Raw genomic sequence first — 23,132 nt, 5'->3', positions numbered from 1 at the left:
GCAAACAAGTGCATTTTTATCCCATTTGGCAAAGAGGAATTCCCTGCTAATTATAATATTGACAGCACCCCGCCTAAGTTCAAACCCAGTGGTGCGAGATCTGGGAACACAGGTAGATGGCAAGCTGAGCTTCAACCACCAAGTTTCCACACTGGTAAGGAAATCCTTCTGTGTTGTGCATCTCATAAGTAAGGGCATGCATACAGGTATAAGGATGCTATAACTCCACTGTACTCGACCCTCATCAGACCATATAGGTCTCCAAATCATGATTTACTTGGATAGACTGAAAGCCGTGTCACTGTACTTGGTATCATATAGGCTGCTGAGAGGCAACTTGTGCCTGGCTTACAGGGCAGTCTCAGACCCTGCCCTGATGGATATGCTGCACATCCATAAATCAAATGGCACAAGAGTCACTCCCTCTAGGGATCTCGACCTAGCCTATGACACTAACAGAACATGCTGAAGAGACAGCTATATCTCCCAGAAATTGCTGCTACTCTGGAATAAACTTCTAATTCACATGAAACAGAGTTCCTCACTGGCCCTATTTAAGCACAACGTAAACAAATGGAAGGGAGACCACAAATTCACCCTGGGGGATGGCAGCCATGACCCTCATGGACAGGGATAGTCAGTGTTTATCATAGATGCACTCTGCAAATTATGTCCATCCAACCAAAGACAACTGGGACAACTCAGGATTAACATGGCTAGTCTTGTATGGGCTCTAGGGTCACTAGCCTAGTAATCTCCTATGAACCTACAAATCTATGGAGGACTATATATATATATATATATATATATATATATATATATATAGGTTTACAGATGAAAACTTGATAAATATAAAAAAGGTTTAAGAACTTTAATAAGCCTAGCAAATGTACCATATTCAAAACATCCCCCCAGCATCAAAGGATATGCAGGGTGGACCATGGGAGAATTTATGGCTGCCCTTCCAGTTATTAAAGTTTAATTTGAAGGTGGTAAGAGTGTATGTCATGGAAATTTGCTCTCGAGGTGGATATTTAAAGAACCTGTTTGTTTTCTGAAGGATTAGAGATGAAGGAGGGTCAAATTCTTCCTGACATGATGTTCATAAGATAAAGAATTATCTCTGAATTGTTGTAACTAGATAATTTACTACAGTGTCTGGTTAGGGTGGGATGTATCACTGCTATTGTATAATGTGGAAATGTTTTGTTTCCCAAAGTGAAATGTATTACATTTCTTCACATTTAATTTCAGACCACGGTCTTCACACCAGTTCTTAACATAGTATGACCCATACTGGAGAAATTGTGAATTAGTGGAAAATCAAATAACACCCATTTTTCAGTCATTTGCAAATGTGGATAAACATAGTCTAGGAGTATTGGCCTGAAAATCTGAGAAATAGACTCTTTCTATGAGAAAGCCATACACTTCGTCCTGGTGTATAACATTGTTAACCACCTAGCAATGTGAACCTTGGATCTATATGATTGCCACTGTTAAAGTGACACCCCTAACCTCATGTGCAAAAAAGGGAAAAAGGGGTTGTGGATGGATGGATAGATGGATGGATAGATGGATGGATGGATGGATGCATGGATGGATGGAAGGAAGGATGGATGGAAGGAAGGAAATAGCACCTGCAACTCTAATCATATGGGCTCTATCAGACAACCAGTTAGCTATTCACCTTGCAACATATGGATTTATATTCACATTTACAACTCCATCAATAAAGTATGCATGGGAAACAGTATCAGGTTCAGATATGCTATGTGACGCATAACTACTATCCACTGTTTCAGTGGCATTTTAAAATATATAATCGAGGGACCAGTAGCAGCACCTGGCACTGACAAAGCCAAATTGATAAGGGGTTCCAGGGTTAAGAAATATTCCATTTTAATATGAATGACATCTGAGATAACATATTCCATAACATTACAGCTGACACTAATGAGACTAGTGGGCCTATATTCACCCAGGTCTGTGAGGGAACACCCTTGTGTAACAGCACTATAATGGCTGCTTTTTGGTGTTTGGAAATGTAACTAGTGGAGAGGCTTAAATTAAAGAGGTTTTCCTCAACATCTGAATGGTCTTCAGTTAGGCTAACAGGCACGACTCTAAATTATCCATAGGTGTATACACACCATGTGAGTGATTGCATGTTGGGAGCAGGTGGGATGATTGAGCATTTTGCAATGAGCTGTTAGCCAATCCAGAAAACGTCTTGGGTTTAAGCCGATAGAGTAGTAGTATTCCTCACCTCCCTTACCGCCCTAAATTGAATAAAGTAGGGATCAGATAATGACAATGAATGAATGTATACCACATTCACACATTTCATTATCACCATGACAAAAGTATCAGAAGGGTATGGGCATCTCTACAATGATTGTGTTTTAACTAGTAGTAGTTGAAATAAAAGAAAGAGGGTGGGAAGCTGTATATATTGAGCATTCTCCTGGTGTTGATTGAACTGTAGTAGATATGAAAGAAAGAGGGAGGAACAGTATCCTATATGGAATGGTTTGGTTCTTGCTTTTTTTATGCATATCCACAGAAAGAATTTCTGTAGCTTCTGTTTACTTTAGTGCAAAATTTAGAGAAGAAATGCATTAAGAACATTGGATTACAATAATTTCTGAGTGTTTGAAATTATGAATGTGTGTGTGTGTGTGTGTGTGTGTGTGTGTGTGTGTGTGTGTGTGTGTGTGTGTGTGTGTGTGTGTGTGTGTGTATGTGTGTGTGTGTGTGTGTGCACGTGCGTTTGTGCTTATGTGGGTGTGTCTGTTATGTCTGTACTCTTCTCTCTCATGGGGAAAAGGTAAACAGAGAATCTTTCATCTGACTTTAATAAATTATTTGACATGACATCTATATCATATGAAGGAAAAGAAAGGAAAATAAATCAGACTTTATAAAATAAAAACATAATCATAAGTTTGATAATCTACACCAGTGATAGTGAACCTATGACACGCATGTTAAAGGTGACATACACCATGATGTTTTGGGTGGCATGCCAGCGATCACCAACACCCAAATTACCAAAGACAATGCTTTTGCATTTATTGCTCATGTGAAGTGCACTGAATTATTTTGTGTCAGGAGCTTTTGACACACCAAACCCAAAAGTTTCACCATCATTGATAGACTATGTGACCCTTTACTGTATCAAAATAGAGAAAAAAATCTTTTTTCCATATTTTTCTCAAATATTTTATCATTAGGACAACAGCAATTTTACTGACTGTGTTTGTAATTTAGAACATGGAATATTTTTGAACATAGGAATATGACTTTTACTAACGTTCATCAAAACGCATCACAAGCTCTTTTGCAACCATGTAGAAATCTATTATCTCATTTGATAGTAGGAGATGCTTCAACTGCATATTTTTACATTTGCTATAAACGATGTTATCACAATACACTGCTGCATACTAAGTAGCACATGAGATGTTTTGCATCAGTGAGATTTGTTAAAACACTGGAAAAGAAACACTAAAAGAGAGATGGATAAATTAGTTATAGGATGAAGCATTTTTTTCCTAAATGTATCATACTAATAGTCCATCGACCTGACGCTATAAAGGCAAAGCACAAGAAAGGACACATGACACAAGAGGTAATAAAGTGCAGATGCATATTACATGAACTGGAACTTGCTGTCATCAGTGGTTTAACTTTTTTATTAGAATTAGACTTCCTAAGTATCCTTCAGAAATATCCAGTAGTTTTTAAAAGAAAATGTTGGTAAAATGCCTCCTATGATTCATAATAATGTATGCCTAATTCTACATTATTTTATTTTTAGTATTGCTTCAACAAAGATACATTTCAGCTCAGCGAGGTAAGTTCATATTATTTTTTCAATAACATGCCACCTACTGCAAAATGCCAGCAGAATTCTTATATGTTAAAGGTATTCCTTAAATCAAGTTTATACAATTCATGCAGTCTCCTGGGATTAAAGTAAGCAGTCACAGATTATTTATATAGTGCATGTTAGTATTTCTATTATGATGATATTTAAAAATGTCAGTAGTTGTAACACTGCCTGATTTTTGTCTCAATGTAACTATGCAGAAAAAATTAACTCCAGTTTTTGAGTAACGTCTCACATATACAGTACACTGCATTATTAAACATATGGGTTTTCAATGATAAGGTGAAGTATTAGGCTTAGGGGCATGATAGTGTTAGAGCTAGGACTAACACTCATTAATAAGGTGGGGCAGGGGGTGTAAAGTTATGAGAAGCTCATGAATGACTTAAAATCCAAAAATATGACATCAGTGCTTTCAGACAAATTTGTTCTGAAAGTCCATCAGGCACAGATTTCCATTTTGAGACACTAGTATGCCCAGAACATGTGACTACAGAACATGTTCTCTCTGCCACACCTCTAGCAGTAGTAGTCAAAATGTTACCAATGGTAAAATAATTTCAAATAAGAAAATTTGATGGAGGAAATTGTGAACCACAACACCTGCATACTGCAAAAACTGTTAGAAGACTTGTCTCCCAATTCTGCTTAAGATATAAGAGATACAGAAAACCATTAACTCAGAACTCATCAGTCCTGCAAAAGGGTATTTAACCTGCAAGGTAATTGCTCATTACCACTTAACAATGTGGCATTCTCGATAATAAATTCATTAAATAAATTTCTTCTGTGCAGGGATAACCAAAACCTCATTTAAGAACTTAACTGTAAGTACTGATACCACTTAAGTCTACAAGCAGCATGTGCATTGTGGATTTCTGTGAATGAAAGACACCCACCCCCTTGTTCATGCATAAAGTCAAATAAATGGTACCCTGCTGAAATGCACTTGAGTATATATATTTGTTATCAACTTGAGACTCAAGGGACCAAAGAAAATCTATTGAAGATTAAAAAAAGGCTTACAACATATTTAAATTATTCCAAAATGCAATTAACCATCTTTATGGCCATCTACCCCCAGATTTTACACTTTGTTAAAGGAAGTGGTGTTAATGTGCTTTCCTTTTCAGCAAGGGAGGTTGGCATAATGGTTAAGGTGTTTACCTTACAAACACAAAGTGCAGGGTTTAATTCTCTTATGGGGTAATTGGTTAGACTTAAAATGGCCCACAAATGGCAGGTAGCCTAGTACTAATCTATGAACCTATGATTGATCATATTGAGGTCACAGCTCCTAACTAAACAGGTTTTGAAGCTGCAATTAAGCTGGAAAATCATTATCTAATTGTGACTCTAGTATAGTGGAATACACTAGGGAGAACTACCCATCTTTTGACTGGTGTATAAAATGTTTTGTGACAAGTATCTTTAGCTACATAAAGCCCTAAGGAAATCAAACATTTGAGCTGGGGATGTTTTGAGGTGTTTATATAAAATAATGTGTGTTATATATAAAAAGTAAAAAAAAAGTAAAGAATAGAAGTTTAGGGAATACCATGATTTCAATAACGTGTAATCTACTCAGGAAAGGGAGGCATAATTTTTTCCAAATAGTAAGCAAGATTACTAAATTATGTTTAATTTAATGGAGATTACAGTCAATTAACATCTTTAACACATTTTGCAGTTAATTTGCACACTTCAGAATCTAGTGGCACATGCATGCATAAAAAGGGGAAAATTGTTTTGTTAGCATTTCAGAATAACTTTGACAAGAAACCCACAGATAATGCCCAATATTATTGCAATTATCTTCACTAGATGTATAGTCTAAATGACACAGTTACAAAATAAGTTATGGAAAAAGTGCCAAATACATACATATGTGTGTGTATATATATATATATATATATATATATATATATATATATATATATATATATATGTGTGTGTGTGTGTGTGTGTGTGTGTGTGTGTGTGTGTGTGTGTGTGTGTGTTTAAAAATAGATCTCTATAATATATAATATATCTATAAAGATATAGAAATACACATATTTATATATATATATATATATATATATATATATATATATATATATATATATATATGTCTACTTTAGATAATCGAAATGCCACTTACCTGACTTTTAAATCACTGAAACGCAAGCACCGAAAATCCACTTCATCGAACACTGACATCACTGACAAAAAACTAAATGTAAGTAACCACTTGAACACCATAGTGAACTCTGCCCCTTTCCCCACTGTAGTGTGATCTTGGAGTTGCTATATTTAGTTAGGGGGGTTGTGGGGGGTACAGCCCCGACATGGGTGGGTTTCATGTGGTTCAGTTGCAGTGTTTTGTTGTGGTGCGGTCAAATGGTTACTCAACTGTAATTTTTTGTCGGTGATGTCAGTGTTCACTGAAGTAGATTTTAAGTGTTCCGGTCTCGGCGATTTAAAAGTTAGGTAAGTGGCATTTCGATTATCTAAAGTAGACCCATATTTGTGTGTGTGTGTGTGTGTGTGTGTGTGTGTGTGTGTGTGTGTGTGTGTGTGTGTGTGTATATATATATATATATATATATATATATATATATATATATATATATATATTTATATAGAGAGAGAGAGAGAGAGAGAGTTTTTATATATATATATATATATATATATATATATATATATATATATATATATATATTTATATCACTTTAAATATAACACAGCTTTGCTGTTCAGAAGCATAGCCTGGGTGGGGCAAAGGGGACAGCTGCCCTGGGTGCAAAGTGTTGCTATGGGCATGATTACCACATCCCGGCTAGTCTTAAGTGCATTACTGACATTCAGAAATAAATGTCAGTATTGCATTTGTGGTCAGAGACTCAGAAGTAAGAGCTACATGCTCCATGTATGGCATAAATTAAAGCAACATCTTGCCAAACATGAAACAAGCAGTTTACTACACTTTAAAGAAACATCAGATTTGTTTTTTCAAGTTGGAAGAGCTTTCTTGAGGGAGTGCCAGATCAGGGAATTGCCCTTGATTTCAGTGAACTAAGCTATGCATATATATATATATATATATATATATATATATATATATATATATATATATATATGTGTGTGTGTGTGTGTGTGTGTGTGTGTGTGTGTGTGTGTGTGTGTGTGTGTTCACACACGAGTGTATCTATGTGTGAGAGAGAGAGAGAGAGAGACAGAAACAGTGCATACTGACTTCCTTTGATTGGAACAGGCAGTCAGTGCATAAACAATAAGAAGGTTGAAACTCCATTGTCTGCCATTATTGGCTGGCTTTAATCCTTTGTGATTTTCCAGCAGGTCAAATATTTTATGAGGGACAGAAAAGAACTATGTGGAAAAAATTGGGAATAGATTAGAGGCATGGGAGAGGGTTGCAGTACCTTGCATTCAATTTTTCATTCCTTCAATCGTAATGAGACATTTCAGGTGTTTTCAATCAAGAAAGTGGCTGTAACTGCAGGGTTTGTATGTGTGTATGTGTGTGCATCTGTGTATCTGCATGAACATCAGTATGTGCCTACGTGCATGCTTGTGTGTGTGTGTGTGTGTGTGTGTGAGTGCATAGACATTAATTACTTATATAACTTATGTTTTAGATGCTAAATACTTCATTCAACAACAACATGACATATGCTACAGCAAGAGTGAGACATTAAGAACAGGAACCAAAAATATAAAAAGTATGCAGCAATAAAAAACACAAATACATGCCAGTAATGGTTATAATTTTTCCACCTTTTGTTTTGCCTGCCTATTACCTACACCAGAGTTACATTTATTGGCTACAAACTTGTTTTAATTATTTATAATAATGAGAAGTTTAACACCGCATCTATGGATTGATCTTGCTATTGATTGTTTTAGTTTTTCACACTGTTATATAGTTTTGTTTTTGCTATTATTTTGTTCATTTTGAATCTGTAAAAACTGATATTAACTTTCGTGCTGTTATTATCTAATAATTTGTTTGGAAAAAAGACAAAACAATTTAACTGACATCCCATTATCTAAGTGCAATTATGTCATCCTGGGTGGGTCAGGTACTCCTCGAGCCACTTCAGGCAGCACAACACATCTGGGCATGTGTGTTAACTTCCTGATAATACCAACTCTGCTGGGCATTAATGCTTGCTTAAGCAGTAACTTAAACAAATCTAGCCTGCTGAATATACCTTTAATAAAACACTGTTCAGTGATGTTAGTGAAGTATGGGGTAATGTTCCTAAATAATGGCTAGCAATCTTTGTATTGAGCTTAACTTCTAAATTCAGAAGACATACATTAAGATAATGCAAATTTAGAAAATTGCAAGGCTTGTAATTACCTGTGACTAACTTCACCAGAATAATATTTATATAATATTTGCAAATAGAGATATTTTGTAAAAAAGAATTGTGGACTACTACAGTATTAGCAAAGTTAAAATGAGGTATGCCCTCTTTTTAAAGTATCTAGAGAGGTCTAGGGTACATGAGTCATGTTACTAGACTAATGACAACTGGGGTCCTTGCAGGCCTGTGTACCCAAACCATTTGGGCCCCAAGTACCATGGGCATCTATATGGGGGGGCATTTTAATAGGAAGGTAACTAAGGATTTGTACGGTGTGTTAGCTTGGATAATACTTTTCTTACTGACGGTCTCTGCCTATAAGGAATATGGGGCCAGACCATGGGTAAATTTACTATTTCCCATCCACTTGTCAATGATTTGTTTGACCAGGGGCAGGGATAAACTCTGTTTTACATGGACAGAGTGTTATTCCATAGTTTGGGGATCCTTTGGGATGCATATCTATCTCTCCAGCGTGTTCTGTTTATCTCACAAGGGAAGTTCAGATCCCTGGATCTAGTGTTTCAGATACTGTTTGTTTGGTTCATGTGCAACAGATCTATTAGGCCTAGATCTCAGGAAGCCCTGTAAACCATATAAAGATCCACTGTTAGCAGCCTGTAAGAGAATGAATACAGAGACAGAGCCTTTAGCAGTCAGTGTAACGCAGGGTATTCATGCCCTGAACTCTCCTGGTGTGAAACCTTTGGGGACATTCCAACCATTGCAAATGTCTGGTTAGATACATACCAAAAGGACCATTATAATCAATGATAGGTCTGATAAGGGTCAAGTAGAGTGGCACCTGGATGCCATACCCTTACATATAAGTTAGGTGAAGAGAATGTTTTTCTTATTATCTTGGTTATATATTGGTCAAAGGCCAGATTGTTGTCTACATTTGTTCCCAGATCCCCTATTAGTGGGTTGATTCTAGAGGCATTTTATCAATGGAGTAATTAACTTGCATTGACAGTTTCTTAAAGGGCATTATAATGCATTTCTTGGCATTGAATTTTAGGTCATGGCTTTGGCACTGGTCATTTGTCTGTATTAAACCCTCTTGCAACATGTTGGTGCCTTTGGGACAATCTATAATAGCTTATAATTTACAATCATCTCTGAGCTTGGTGAGCTAGAAGCCTTAAACATTAGCCTTGTCTTCTGAGAAACAGATGCCAAGAAGAAGGTCCAGCCTGGATCCTTAAAATAATCCGCTGTTGACCAGTATCTTGAAGGAGGTGGTCTCACTGATCCTGACAACTTGGTTCCTGTCTGTGAGCCAGCCAGCAATTCAGTGAGTTATATAAGGATTTATGCCTAATGCAGAGAGTTTTTCAACAATGACTGAGTAGGGTATTGTATTGAATGCCTTAGCCAGATCAATATGTACAGTATACACTGTTTTACCTTGTCCAATGCCCTGGTGACTCCCTCAAAGAAGTCTGCCAGGTTAAGTTGACATGATCTTCCCCTCAACAAAAACAGGTCTATATTATATCAGCGAACACTTAAAAAAGCGAACGCTGATTGATCAACCTAATTTAAGCGAAAGCTTACAATCTCGAACTGTCAGATCAGAGATTTTTTTCCCAGGGAAAAAAATCATTGATCCAAAACACATACACACAACACAAGCACACCAAACAAACAGAAATCCACACACATACACCTAAAATCTGATACCTAACCCTACACTAAACTATGCACACACCACTAACTACCCACTTACCTTAACCCAAACCCTAACCCTAAGGTCCGTCACTATTGCACACTCACCTCACCCACTTCCAAACCCTAACTCACTTAAATCCACCTTAACCCTTATGTCCACTCAATCGCACACACACCTAACCCGAGCCCTAACCCTAACTCACCTAAATCACCCTAACACTCACATCCACACAATCGCACACTTACCTGAATCTGACCGGTAACTTTCTACCATAACACTGAAAATACCGAAGCAACAGAAACGGACAACCAAATTCTTTCCCTAGGAAAAAATTCGAGTTTCTGCTGCTTCGATATTTTCCACTTTCGAACAAATAACGTTGATCAATCAGCGTTCACTTATTTAAGTGTTCACTGATCTAATATAGACCCAACAAAAACATATTGGGATGTTTCCAGTGTCTGTAGGTTGCCAATGTCCTTCTGTATCATTTCTATGATAATTTGTTCCATGGCTTTGCATATTAGGCTTGATAGACTGATGGGTCTGTAATTCCCTGGGCCAGTTGATTGTCCACCCTTGTGGAGGGGAATGACTGTTTTGGTCCTCCATTCACTGGGAATCTAGCTTGTTTCAAGGATAAAGTTGTAGTGTGTCTCAAGAGGTCCAGACAGGTCATAATTTAGATTGCTTAGGAGGGTTGTTGTCAGGACACATGGAGCTGGTGTTCTTGGCTTTAGCAAGTGCTGCCAGCACATGGTCTATGTTGATAGTTGGGGAAAGTATGTTGAAGGGGAGTTCACCTGGTGGAGGTGGGGGTGGTGGAGTTGGGGGAGTTGAAGATTGAGCTGAATTTATCAGCCAGTAGATTTGCTATGTCACCATGATCAGTGAAAGTGGTACCATTGTCCACCAGTTCAGCACACTGCTGTGTGTTACCTCTTTGGTTCCGAACATAGCTGAAGAAGGCCTTCTGATTGTCTATGAGGCTATCCTGATCACATAGTTGGCCTTGTTGGATTTAATCAGACATCTTAGTTTCTTGTTTAGTTGTATAAGAGCACCCATCTTTAAAGAAGATGGTCTTCCTGATTTTGGCAGTGAGTTTTCTTATTTTTATATACTGTTTACAAAGGGGTTTGTTTTTAGTGTTTGTTTTTGGTTTATTTCTGACAGTTACACCAGCCTTTTTGCAGCAATTCACATGTTTGTATAGGAACTCTGAATAGTTCTACATAGGTAGCTGAGTAGGGGGGACCCTTGGATTTTAACACAGTATCTCTTAATAGGATGCAGCTTGACTTGTAATCCAATCAGAACCACTTGCTTTACATGGGGAGTGATTGATGGATTCAATAGCTGACACAGTTTTGTTAAGGAGCATATGTTTATCTAACATACTTGCATTCTATGGCTTAACCTTGTTTACATTTGGAAATCACCAGAATTGATCAGTGTACTCTCCCTACAGCACAGAATAAAATATTTACAGGACTCCTGATATGCTCGATATTGTTTTGTCATGTGAAAATCTCTGTATAAATTAGCCTAAGAGATCTGATGTAATGGTTTTTCCACTTCCTTTCATCCTACTTGCAAGGAATTTCAAAGATGTGAATGAGTAACAGTTTGTGCAACATTTCCTGTACAGTGATACATTGCAACACTTTCCTCATGTTTTAATTATTTTATCTGATTCAGGAGCACATGACTGAAACATGCAGAATGCTTGCATTATTTTTCCATTTCAGCAATTTCTGTAGACATCTTTTCATGTAATCATTAGCTTTGTGAGTCTGTTTATTTATGACCTAGGATATTTACCTAGTTATATTTCTGAAACATTCCCAGTATAAAAAGAAACAGACTTGATTTGCTTATACTTTACCCAAATCTCTTAGGAACAATCCCACATTCTGCAAACTACTCTTTTTTACTCCTTTAGTAATAGTGGCTCACACTTCAGTTTCCTAGTTTTGTGTAGTATCTACGACTGCTGACCCGTGATCTGACAGTAGGGGCATCATGTGGGGGGATTCATAGTCAGTGGTTTTATGGAGTACCTTATTCTGTATCCAAGTAGATTAAGTTGCTTTGCTCCACCATTTAGGGATTCACAAACACGCCCATTTCCTCTAGACCCCTATCTCATTAAGTGGGAATTTGTTTGACTAAGTCACTCAAGTGGAGCATTTCTGTATTACCCCATTGAGTGTCCAATCAAAGCATGTTACATAGCAGAATAGGAACTACCTCACTACAGGCAGACAAACAGACAGACACACGTGTGTGTGTGTGTGTGTGTGTGTGTGTGTGTGTGTGTGTGTGTGTGTGTGTGTATGTATGTATATATATATATATATATATATATATATATATATATATATATATATATATATATATATATATATATATATATATATATATATATATATATATATATATATATATATACATGTGTGTGCGTATGTATGTATGTATGTATGTATAGGTTCATAGGTAGGTACTTGGCTATCGGCCCAAGGGCCTAAGTAAGCCTAGCCAACAAGGTTCCCTGTCTTACACCACCCAAGAAAGTTATTTTCCTGTGCCCCTGTGGAGCAGAGCCACAGAAGTGATCCCCAGGGTGTATTTCCTATTTCCCATCCACTCATCAAGATTATTCTCGAAAAGTGCTAGTGAGGAACTTTGCTTGACATAGATGGGTAACTTGTTTCAGAGTATGGGAAGTCTCTGGGACAGGAATCTATCCCTCCAGCATGTCCTTTTTATTGTGGTGACAAGGTTTAGGCCCCTAGAGCATGTAACTCAGAGGGATTGGGATTTCTTTAGATGTAGCATGTCCAACAGCTCTGGGTTTGACATAGCTTTATATGTTAGGCAGAAATCACCTTGGAGTAGGTGATATGCTACGGAGTAAAGCTGGAGATTTTTGAGATGGTCAGTGTAGGGCATCTGTTTGAGGCCAGTAATCCTCTTTGTGAGGTACTTCTGTAGCCTTTCCAGCTGCTGCAGATGTCTTGCGAGGTACATTCCAAAAGGGGCATTGTACTCTATAATGGGTCTAATGAGTGTTGAGTAGAGGGGAACAATAACCTCTTTTTTCCTGGATGAGAACCCTTTTGTGATGAGGTGTGCCACGTTGAAGGATTTCCTGACTACTGTGGCGATGTGATTATCAAAGGAGAGACTACTGTCCACCTGGGTCCCAAGGTGTCTTATCACACATTCGGTGTTAGGTAGACTGCCACCTATGTGGGAGTTCATGGGTACAGAGTTTTTACCAAAGGGGATGACAATGCACTTTTTGGCATTGTGATTGAGGCCATGGCTCTGATACCAGGCATCTGTCTCAGTGAGGCACTTCTGTAGGATGTCCACATCATTTGTGGACTAGACTATGGCTCCTAGTTTGCAATCATCTGTGAACTTTGTTAGCCTGTACTTCAGAGAAGTAGATACCAAACAGGAGAGGTCCCAGGACTGAACTCTGTGGTACTCCACTTGTCACTGGTTTGAAGTCAGATTTGGAGTCTGCAACTTTTACAGTGAGGGTTCTGTCAGTGAGCCAGTTGGTAACCCGTCTTGTGACGTAGTGATTTATACCTACTTTAGTGAGTTTAGCTATAATTCCAGAATGGGGGATGATGTTGAAAGCCTTGCCGAGGTCAAGATAGGCTGTGTGAACCACCTTTCCCTCGTCTACGGCTTTGTTGACTGCCTCAAAGAAGTTGATCAGGTTCAGGAGGCATGATCTGCCTTTCACAAACCCGAACTGGGTGGGGTCCAGAGTTTGGAGGTTACCAATGTCTTTGTTTATGAGTTCCATGAAGATACGTTCCATGGCCTTACAGACCAGGCTCATTAGGCTAATAGGGTAATAGTTCCTGGGATCAATGATAGCTCCCCTTTGTGGAGTGGGATAACTGTTGCTGTGTGCCCTTCAGTGGGCACAAAGCCTGATGTGAGGCTATGATTGAACATGGTGCTTAGGGGGCAGTCAGTTCATTCTGTAGTTCATGTAAAACGCAGCCAGGGATGTTGTCCAGTCCCATGGATGCTCTCCTTTTGGCTTTAGAGAGTGCAGCTTTTACCTGCGTAGTTATGATTACAGGGTCTCTGCATTCTTCCTGTGCAGATATGGGCCCTTTAGGGGGTGAGAGGGGGATAGAGTTAGAACTGAACCTATCTGCCAGGATGTTGGCAATATAAGTTGGTTCTGTAATTTTCATGCCATTTTGCTGTAACTCAGGGCAGATCTGGGTGTTGCCATTGAGATTCTTGACATAGCTATAGAATGCTTTGTAGTTGTGCTTAGAATCAGTGGTGATTTTGTTTTTGTAGCCAGCTTTGGAGGATCTTATAAGGGATCGCAGCTTCTTACTTAGGCTGACCAGGGAGCTCCTCCACTCATGGGATTTTACTCTCTTTTGCAACAGTTTCTTCCTTCTGTTGCAGAGTTTGTTTATGGCAGGGGACCACCAGATTGGCCTCTTTTTTTGGAGGATAGCGTCTTGGTTCTGTTTGGGATAGCACGATCCATGCACTCGTCTAAGTACTTATAGAGTGCAGTTGTGTAGGATTCAGCAGTCGTAAATGCATTGTCCATCTGCATGGGTGTCATGAAGTTTGCCACTTCTGTCTTAAGAAGCATGAAGTTGGCTTTGGAGACATTTTTGACTGTGTTTCCTTAATGGGGAGGGGGCTGGGGCTGGGGCTGGGATGTGGATATATAGGGTGATTAGCTTATGGTCAGATCTGACCAACGAGGAGGTGACTTCAGGTGTGGAACACTGGTCACTCATGTTGATAATGACTAGGTCTAGGATACTGTTGCCCCTGGTGGGGGTGTGGATAAGTTGATCCAGGGCATTGAAATTTATAAATTCCTGAAAGCATTGAGCAAAGGAGTTGGTACAAGAGTCGTTTTTCCAGTTAATGGTGGGGTAGTTGAAATTGCCCATTATTAGGGTGTTTGCTTGAACGCTAATATTTTCCAGTATATCAAGAAAAGAGGAGTGGGAATCCTGGGGCATGGTGGATGATCTGTAGCAAGCTACAATTTGGATTGCAGTTTTGCCCAGAGTTAGTTGCAGTTGGATAACCTCTGATGCATTATGCTTAGCAACTAACCTGGAGGTGTAGATATCCTTAATGAATATTGACACACCTCCACCTTTGGTGTTCTGGTCCAGACTAGATGACCGAAAAATGTGGTATGAGTTATAGCCTGGTAATGCAAGGGTGCTCTCTGGAGACTTGAACCAGGTCTCAGTCACTGCACAAATATCAATGTTCTCCATTTTAAAGAGTGCCTTGAGGGAGTGCATTTTGAGATTTAGACTTCTAGCATTGAATAGAATTACCCTCAGTTTTTTCTTGCCTGTTCCTGTTATGGTGGTGAATTTGTCATTTGAACCTTGCCTAAGAAAGGCACTATAGGGGTGGCAAGAGCCTTAGTCAGTATCTGGAATCTCAGGGGTGACAGGTGCAGGTCATCTCTGGCAAATCATCGTGGCCTGTCGAGCATGTCGTTCCAGGTAGACAGATACTGGATCCCCTTAGAATGACACCAGAAGCTTAGCCAATTGTTGAAGTCAATCATTTTGTCCTTGTACTGTGGTATCATTCTGGGTGATGGCAGGATGCTACTCAGAACTAGGGTCATACCTGTCTGGGCTACAAGATCGGAGAGCTCTTCCATGTCTCTTTTCATGTAGTACAGGGAGGTACATCTCAGGTCGTTCACACCAACATGGACAATGACAGAGTTATATTCATACTTGTTCTGGAGTGACCTGAGTGCATGGGTTATGTGATGGATCCTGGCACCTGACAGGCAGATGACAGTAACCTTCTCCTTGTTTAGCCTGGTGAGGGGGACATCAGTGTGCCTGACTATAGAGTCACCTATGATTAGTATGTTGGTACGTTGTTTTGCCTTATGGGCTGTGGTTGAGTGTCACACTGAGACTGTGGACTATGTGTCATTTGGTTATGTTGGGGGTTGGAGGTTGCTTGTGTTTCTGCTTTGGAGGCCTCTGTTGCTTGAGCAGATTATTATTGAGAGCCTCTGTGAATGTTTTTGTGTTTATATGTGTGGATTTTGGTGGTGTAGGTTTACAGGGACTATGTGATCAGTGTGGTGTGGTGCAAATGTTTTCCTTCTCCTCTTGACTGGTTGGAGAGAGCTTTACCTCCAGTTTGGCTAGACAAGTGCATCTCTTCCAGGTTGTAGTGTTGGGTGGTAGGAGGAGAGGGTTTCCTGTGTACATGAGGCAATTTCTACATTGCTCCAAGATGCCCAGATTCATCAGATAGACTGGATAGAACACAGGCAGCTGACCCTTAGACATGCCTGAATAAAAAACTATGTTTCTCTAGACAAGAAAGGAAAGTGAGTACAAGTGCTGTTTTTCTCTAAGCAAGTGAGGCAAGTATGTGCAAAAACTATTTTCCTCTAGGTAATGAGGAAGGCTGAGTGCTGCAATTCATAGCGTATTTAGTGCTTACAAGTTCAGAACAAGTGCTGAGTATGAATAAGCAAATTCAAGTGCTAAAACTAAGAATCTGTATCTGAACTAGACTAGTTACAAGAAAAAAACAAGTACAAACATGGGCTTTTAAATCAGAAAGCTGAAAGATATGGAAAAATTGCCCAAACGGCCAATAACTACAATTTCTGTGACAGAAACCACTCCTTATGTGGTAGATAGTTTACCTAGTGCTTACCACTCCCATCTGATATGCTAGCAGGCTTCCCTCCAACACAGAAAGGCTTGGGGGGCTCAGGAGCTTACAAACAGTCCTGGATACAGCAAATCTATATCTGAACTAGACTATTTACAGGAAAGGGGGAAACAAGTGCAAATGCAAGCTTTTAAATCAGGAAGTTGAGAGATTGAAAAACTGCCCAAACGGCCAATAACTACAATTTCTGGGCCAGAAACCACTCCTTATGTGGTAGATAGGTTACCTAGTGCTTACCACTCCCACTGATAAGCTAGCAGGCTTCCCTCCAACACAGACAGGCTTGGGGGCCTCAGAAAATTACAGTCCTGGATATAGCAAATCTGTATCTGGACTAGACTAGTTACAAGAAAGGCAGGAAACAAGTGTTATTTTTTTGCAACAATTAAGCAGAACACAGGGAGATTCTAGCAAATTTATTTTTGAAAAGGAAAGGGAGAAAGGAGAAGCAGATGATAATTCAAGGTTAGGAAACTAAGTGTGCTGGCCTTCTCAAATGTTCTCTCTGTATTAGGTAGAATGAGCTAATGACACTAGACTGGGAGGAGTGTCCCATATCAAACTTACAGTAGGGGCGGGCAGCTGCAAAGCCACCAAGTATAACAGCAAGACACCAACAGGGAGAGAGAGAGAGTGGGGAACAATACTACAACTACTAACCTACACTCTTTTAGACAGTAAACACTGCAGAAATGTTTATCACAGCAGAAGAACAGCTGTGAGCCACAAAATGAAAGTTTTTTAAACAGATAAAGGAGCAAGGAGTCTCTCCAGAATGCTTTTAACTGCAAACAAATCACTTATATGATACACTCCTTAGCAGGACAAGGTGGCAGGTGCTTAACAAATAGAGACAATTTCAGGTTAATGCCTTTCACACAGTGAAACTAGCTAAAAAGCTTTACAAACAGCATGACAGTAAAAACCTTGTCAGACACTGTAAGGCACACAATTTTAGTTCAACCATGCAGATTAGTTAATAGCAATAAAATACAATAAAAGGTATACAGCAGGCAATAAAAAGTGATATATATATATAAATTGCTAGAAGCAATAACTAGTAAAAATAAGCAAAAAAAAAAAAAAAAAAAACAGGACACTTATTGTTATATATCTCAGATCAGAGTTTTAGTCAATGCCCCTCCTCCACTCAGCTCAGTGTGTATAGACAGAAATCCTCTCAAAGTTGGGGCTTAAATACCAGAAGATACAACCTTAAACAACTTTTTAAAAAAAAGCTCAAAAGAACCAATGAGTGGTTACTCCAAGCCCTAGACCTTCCAACCACCAGCCAGCAGCCAATCAACACAATCCTGCCACAAAGGTAAAGAAAGGCTTATGCTACTTCAGATGGCCTGGGCATGTGCTCAGTACAACCACTGCAAAAACAAACAGGCCTAGAGACAGTAACTGAACTGGGACACTACTACAGCTACTAGTCTAAACAAACAGGCCCAGAGACAGCAAATCTGAACTGGGACAATACTACAGTTACTAGCTTACACTCTTTTAGACTGTAAACACTACAGAAATGTTTATCACAGCAGAAGAACAGCAGTGAGCCACAAAATGAAAGTTTTTACACAGATAAAGGAGCAAGGAGACTCTACAGAATGCTTTTAACTGCAAAAAAACTCAGTTATATGATACGCTCCTCGGCAGGAAATCAGAACAAGCAAACAGACAGGTGCTTAAAAAGTAAAGAAAATTTCCAGTTAATACCTTTCACACAGTGAAACTAGCTAAAAAGCTTTACAAACACTGTGACAGTAAAAACCTTATTTATCAGGCACTGTAAGGCAGACAATTTTTGGACAACCATGCAGATTAATTAACAGCAATAAAATACAGTAAAAAGTATGCAGCAGGAAATAAAAAGTGCTATATGTATCTCTCTTTCTGTTTATGTATCTGCAACTGTGTCCATCATTATTTATGGGTCCTGTAAACAGGATGAATGCTCACAAGACTGAAACATTTAAAATCTGGAAAGCTGAAAAGAAAGCACACCACCTGCATTTTTGCAGGGGGACAAGCCCCCATACAACCTCTACATCTCTGGTTAACTATATATACAAATTTCGAGATTGTACTACAGTGGGGAAAGGAGTACAACCCCAATCTTCACTGTACCACAATCCAGCACAGTCAGGGTACTTGTTGTTTTACCTTCCAGGTTTTCAGTGTTCCCAGTTCAGTCTTCTGATGTTCGGTCTTGTAAGCTATTGTCCTTCTGACAGAGAAATATGTATACATATATATATATATATATATATATATATATATATATATATATATATATAATATATATATAGATATATGTGTGTGTATATGGATTGCACCCATATGTGCATACACACACACACACACACACACACACACACACACACACACAGTAAATAACTATTATGGTTACTTGTAGTCCATGCTACATGCAGTTCTAGTGGGTCCTATTAATAATGGTATCTTGTCTTTCACCCACAGCCTTGACTCCTGTCCATATCTATGTTTCATTCTTCCTTACATTTAGCTAGCTGTTTGGTTGGGGAAATCATCCTTTTGGTCTAGTGACTCCTAATATTCTTCTGCCCAATGAGGCATAGTCAATGTGTCCCTGGTTGTCTAGTGACTGATGAAATGGATCCCTGATGGACTTGTGGCTGCTTACCTTTCCTCTCAGGCATAGCGAATACTCCCTGGTGATCTAGTGGCTGATGACCTTTCCTCTCAGACATAGCCAACACATCCCTAGTGGTCCAGTAGCCGATGACCTTTCCTGTCTGACATAGCCAATGCATCCCTGGGTGTCTACTGGCTGACAACCCTCTCCCATCCCTCCCTAGCTGAATTCAAGAGATGAACAGGCATAGAACCTACACAGGCACTATGACTGACACAAACACACACACACACACACGCACGCACACACACACACACACACACACACACACACACACACACACACGCACACACATGCACACACACACACACACACACACACACACACACACACACACACACATACACGCACACACACTATGAAACACAGATTTGATCTCTGGTCTAAGATTTAAGATTCAAATCCACAATTATTAACTACATAGCAAGCCTGTTGGACATTCCATTTTTATACATTTTAACCAGAAAAGCGTTAAATGCACAAATGTCCATTTCTGATTACAACTAAGGAGCACTCTCTGGTTAAGTTGCATGCTCAGTGTCACATAATAGGAAAAAGGGGGCCAAAGAAATCAGGCTCTGTATCCTTCACTAAAGAAAGCAGCTCAAGAGACAATCTTCTATCTGTCATGCTGATGAGCAAAACACACAAAGTCTAATATTTTAGGGTAAAATGCCATCCAGATATCCTCTAAATGAAATCCCAGTGGTCCAATAATATAGAAGTTTTAGTGTCATCATAATCTAGCAATTTTTGGTCACCATACATCTTGGTATCTTGTCAAACAGTGTCTAAATCTTCACTGAAATATCTTTCTACATGTAAATACTAGTAATGAATCTCTGTACTTCCAATGTGTCAAAAATATAATCTATATACAGTCCATGTTAAGTATCTACAACTAGATAATTGCTGTGCATATGGACTGGGCAAATGACCCAGCTACCATCAGTATCCACCAAGTCTAATAAGGATCATCCCAGCGTTTTACTTAATAAAGTGAAAATACGTCTTTCAGATGAGGTGGATCAGGTAATAATGAGTGAGCAAACCATTCCGATATTTCAGAACTCTATTCATTTCTTTTTAGTTTGGTTGAATGCAGAAAATTAACACTAACCCCAGAAAATTTTCAACTGTTGTGTAACAACCTTATCTTTAACAAGGTGAGGTGTCTCTCTCACTTTCCGGGAAAGGGTACAAACTGTAACCTTGCTAATTACTACCAAGTACAGTGACTCGCCTGCAAAGTTGGTATGCAAAGTGTTTGGGAAAATATGCAATATACAAGAAAAATTTTACCACTAAAATAAATATGTACAATGATTGAGAAGAACAAATTACAATGCTGTAACAAAAAGGTTCAGTTCTTTAAAGTTCTTTTCTTAAAGATCATTCCTCTTTTACCACATTTTCTGATCAGAAATAAAAGCACATTTCCAGACTCTAGGAAAATGCAACTGCTGTCTCTCTAGTCATTTAAGATTATTTCTTAATTCCCTTCTTATGTCTATATACCTTGCTGTCGCTTTATTTTTGGTTGCAAATCTTTCAGCATGTCAACTCTGATGCCACTCTGTATATGATGCATGTTTATACTGTGTTTCTTCAGTCATTGTGTATAAGTCATTCACCTATTATCTATGTAACCAACTATGATATTCACTTTGAATATAATATATGTATTTATTGCATTTTGTCATAGGTTCATAGATTAGTACTAAGCTAACTGCCCTTGTGAGCCATTTTAAGCTTAGCCAATTATCCCTTGTGAGAATCAAACTCTGCACCTTGTGTTTGTAAGGCAAACACCTTAACCATTAGGCCACCCTCCCAACACTGTCGATATAATATCATGCATCTTGTGCGTTTTCTCCAGGCTGAGACTGAAATTGGACCAGTGGGATCAGTGCCCCAACCTAGTTAACACATTAAAAATAAAAATAAGTAAAATCAATGGGCAACAGCGAAAACAAAAGTCTGGGAAGTGCAACACTGCAAAAGTGCAGTTAACTGAGACAAAGGTGGCAACTAAATCTTATCCCGACCCGAGCTGTACATAAATTGGCATCAATCACAGACACATCTCTACCCCATCATTGAGGAATCAATACCATAAATGTACCATAAGACATTAAATTTACCACCCTGAAAGAATGTGGCTACAAGGAAAAGAAAACGGCTGATCAACACTTTAAAATGCAACAATTTGTACAGCATCCGTATGGATAGTTAAAACTACTCAAATAATAGATGTACAATACAAAAATACACAGATTAATGGGTGGTTCAAAATTCATTTCAATTAAAGTCAGGACTTTAATCAGAACATTTCATTTCATACTCAAGTTTTTTGCCCTTCCTAACTCACATGGCATAGCTCTGAACTGTCCAGATTTATAGAGAATGACAGATTGTTGCCTCATACCGTCTGCTCAGAGGTGACATGTGCCTGACATACAAGGCCATGTTTATCACTCAGAGACTCCCTATGTGTGGAATAAAATGTCCATGTGAGGCAGAGCACCTCGCTGACTCTTGTTCAAGAGAAATCTAGACCTTGGGGGAGAGATCGAGGGTTTGAATCATCTCTGTGTCACTGCTGGACAGAGGCACAACAAACTAATGGGCACAGTATTTTTCATATAATTATAAATACCTTAGGGCAGATAGCCTAGTATAAACCTATGAACCTATGAACCTATATTTTAGGTCTGTTCCTCATAAAACTTGTGGTTCTCTGCCAAATCAGTGAGGACTGAATTCACTAAATAATGGCAGCCATTGCAGTTTGTCTTCAAATCCTTCAGAAAATGCATGGTACAGAAAATGAACTTTGAATGGAAAAATGTATAGTATCTTTATAAATTTAAACACCATTGTAATTAGTTTGTTTTGATTTTATAGTTGTTGATTTTATATTGTTGTTAACCTGTATAAATTGAGTTATATACTATAACGTTTTGGAAAATATATTCATTTGGAAAATTCAATAAAAATATTTAAGAAAAAAAAAGAAAATGCATGGTAACACAACTCCTTTTATTCTAGAAACTTTCTAAGATTATACAAGCAATATTTAAAATTCCTCCCTAGTTTTGGGCCTTTGTCCCCCCATTAATTTTGGCTTTGCCCAGATTTCTTGAGCTCCAAGGTTGAGAGATATGCTGTACAGCATTTAAATAATATACACATTTATTCAGATTTTGCCCTGTGTACCAAATAAATATATGCAGATTTCCAAATATTGTCTCATAACAATGAGATGTATGTTCTTAGAGGAGGATTTCTGTTTCTTAGCAAGATATTCAGATAGCTTTGTAGCACTTTAGCTTTAATAGTCATAGAAATAAGCCATAATGTTTCTGAAAGATAGTAATAAAAAAAAATGCTCACCTGAGTATAAAAAGTATACCTGGCAAACTTTGTTAAAGAGCTAGTAATCTTCTTCATTTAGAGAACTGCAAAGAACAATGCTTTATCTTCCCAGTCAAAGCACTTTTAAACATCTTTCTTGAAATGAGTGAACTTATCAGAACTATCAAATACTAAGCTGTATAGCATGAACATGAATGCAGATTGCTCATAGACCTAAAACAAGCAGCATTCTGGTAAAAAATGGAAAAGCAGTATTAGTAACAATGAGCATACCTCTATACTGTGCAGATTTTCACAGAAAGTCCAGATTTTTGCCTCATATTTTTGGTCTCTCTTTAATAAAATTGTGGTTTTCTGGCAAATTAGTGGCAAATCATT

The 23,132-nt window shown here is 38.4% G+C and overlaps 1 protein-coding gene across 1 annotated transcript in view; it reads left to right on the top strand.

Moving 5' to 3' along the window:
- LOC122790374 overlaps positions 1 to 23,132 on the top strand; it is a 538,652-nt gene that overhangs the window by 147,247 nt on the left and 368,273 nt on the right. The window contains exon 3 of the mRNA XM_044057888.1: positions 3,824 to 3,859. Within this exon, the coding sequence (XP_043913823.1) occupies positions 3,824 to 3,859 (36 nt within the window). The remainder of the gene's footprint in view (positions 1 to 3,823; positions 3,860 to 23,132) is intronic.

Source organism: Protopterus annectens, chromosome 16.part0 (genome assembly GCF_019279795.1).
Source record: "Protopterus annectens isolate FY-2018-M chromosome 16.part0, PAN1.0, whole genome shotgun sequence".
NCBI classification, from domain to species: Eukaryota; Metazoa; Chordata; order Ceratodontiformes; family Protopteridae; genus Protopterus; species Protopterus annectens.
The sequence above is the reverse complement of the archived record's forward strand: the minus strand, read 5'-3'. Positions and strand labels throughout refer to the sequence as shown.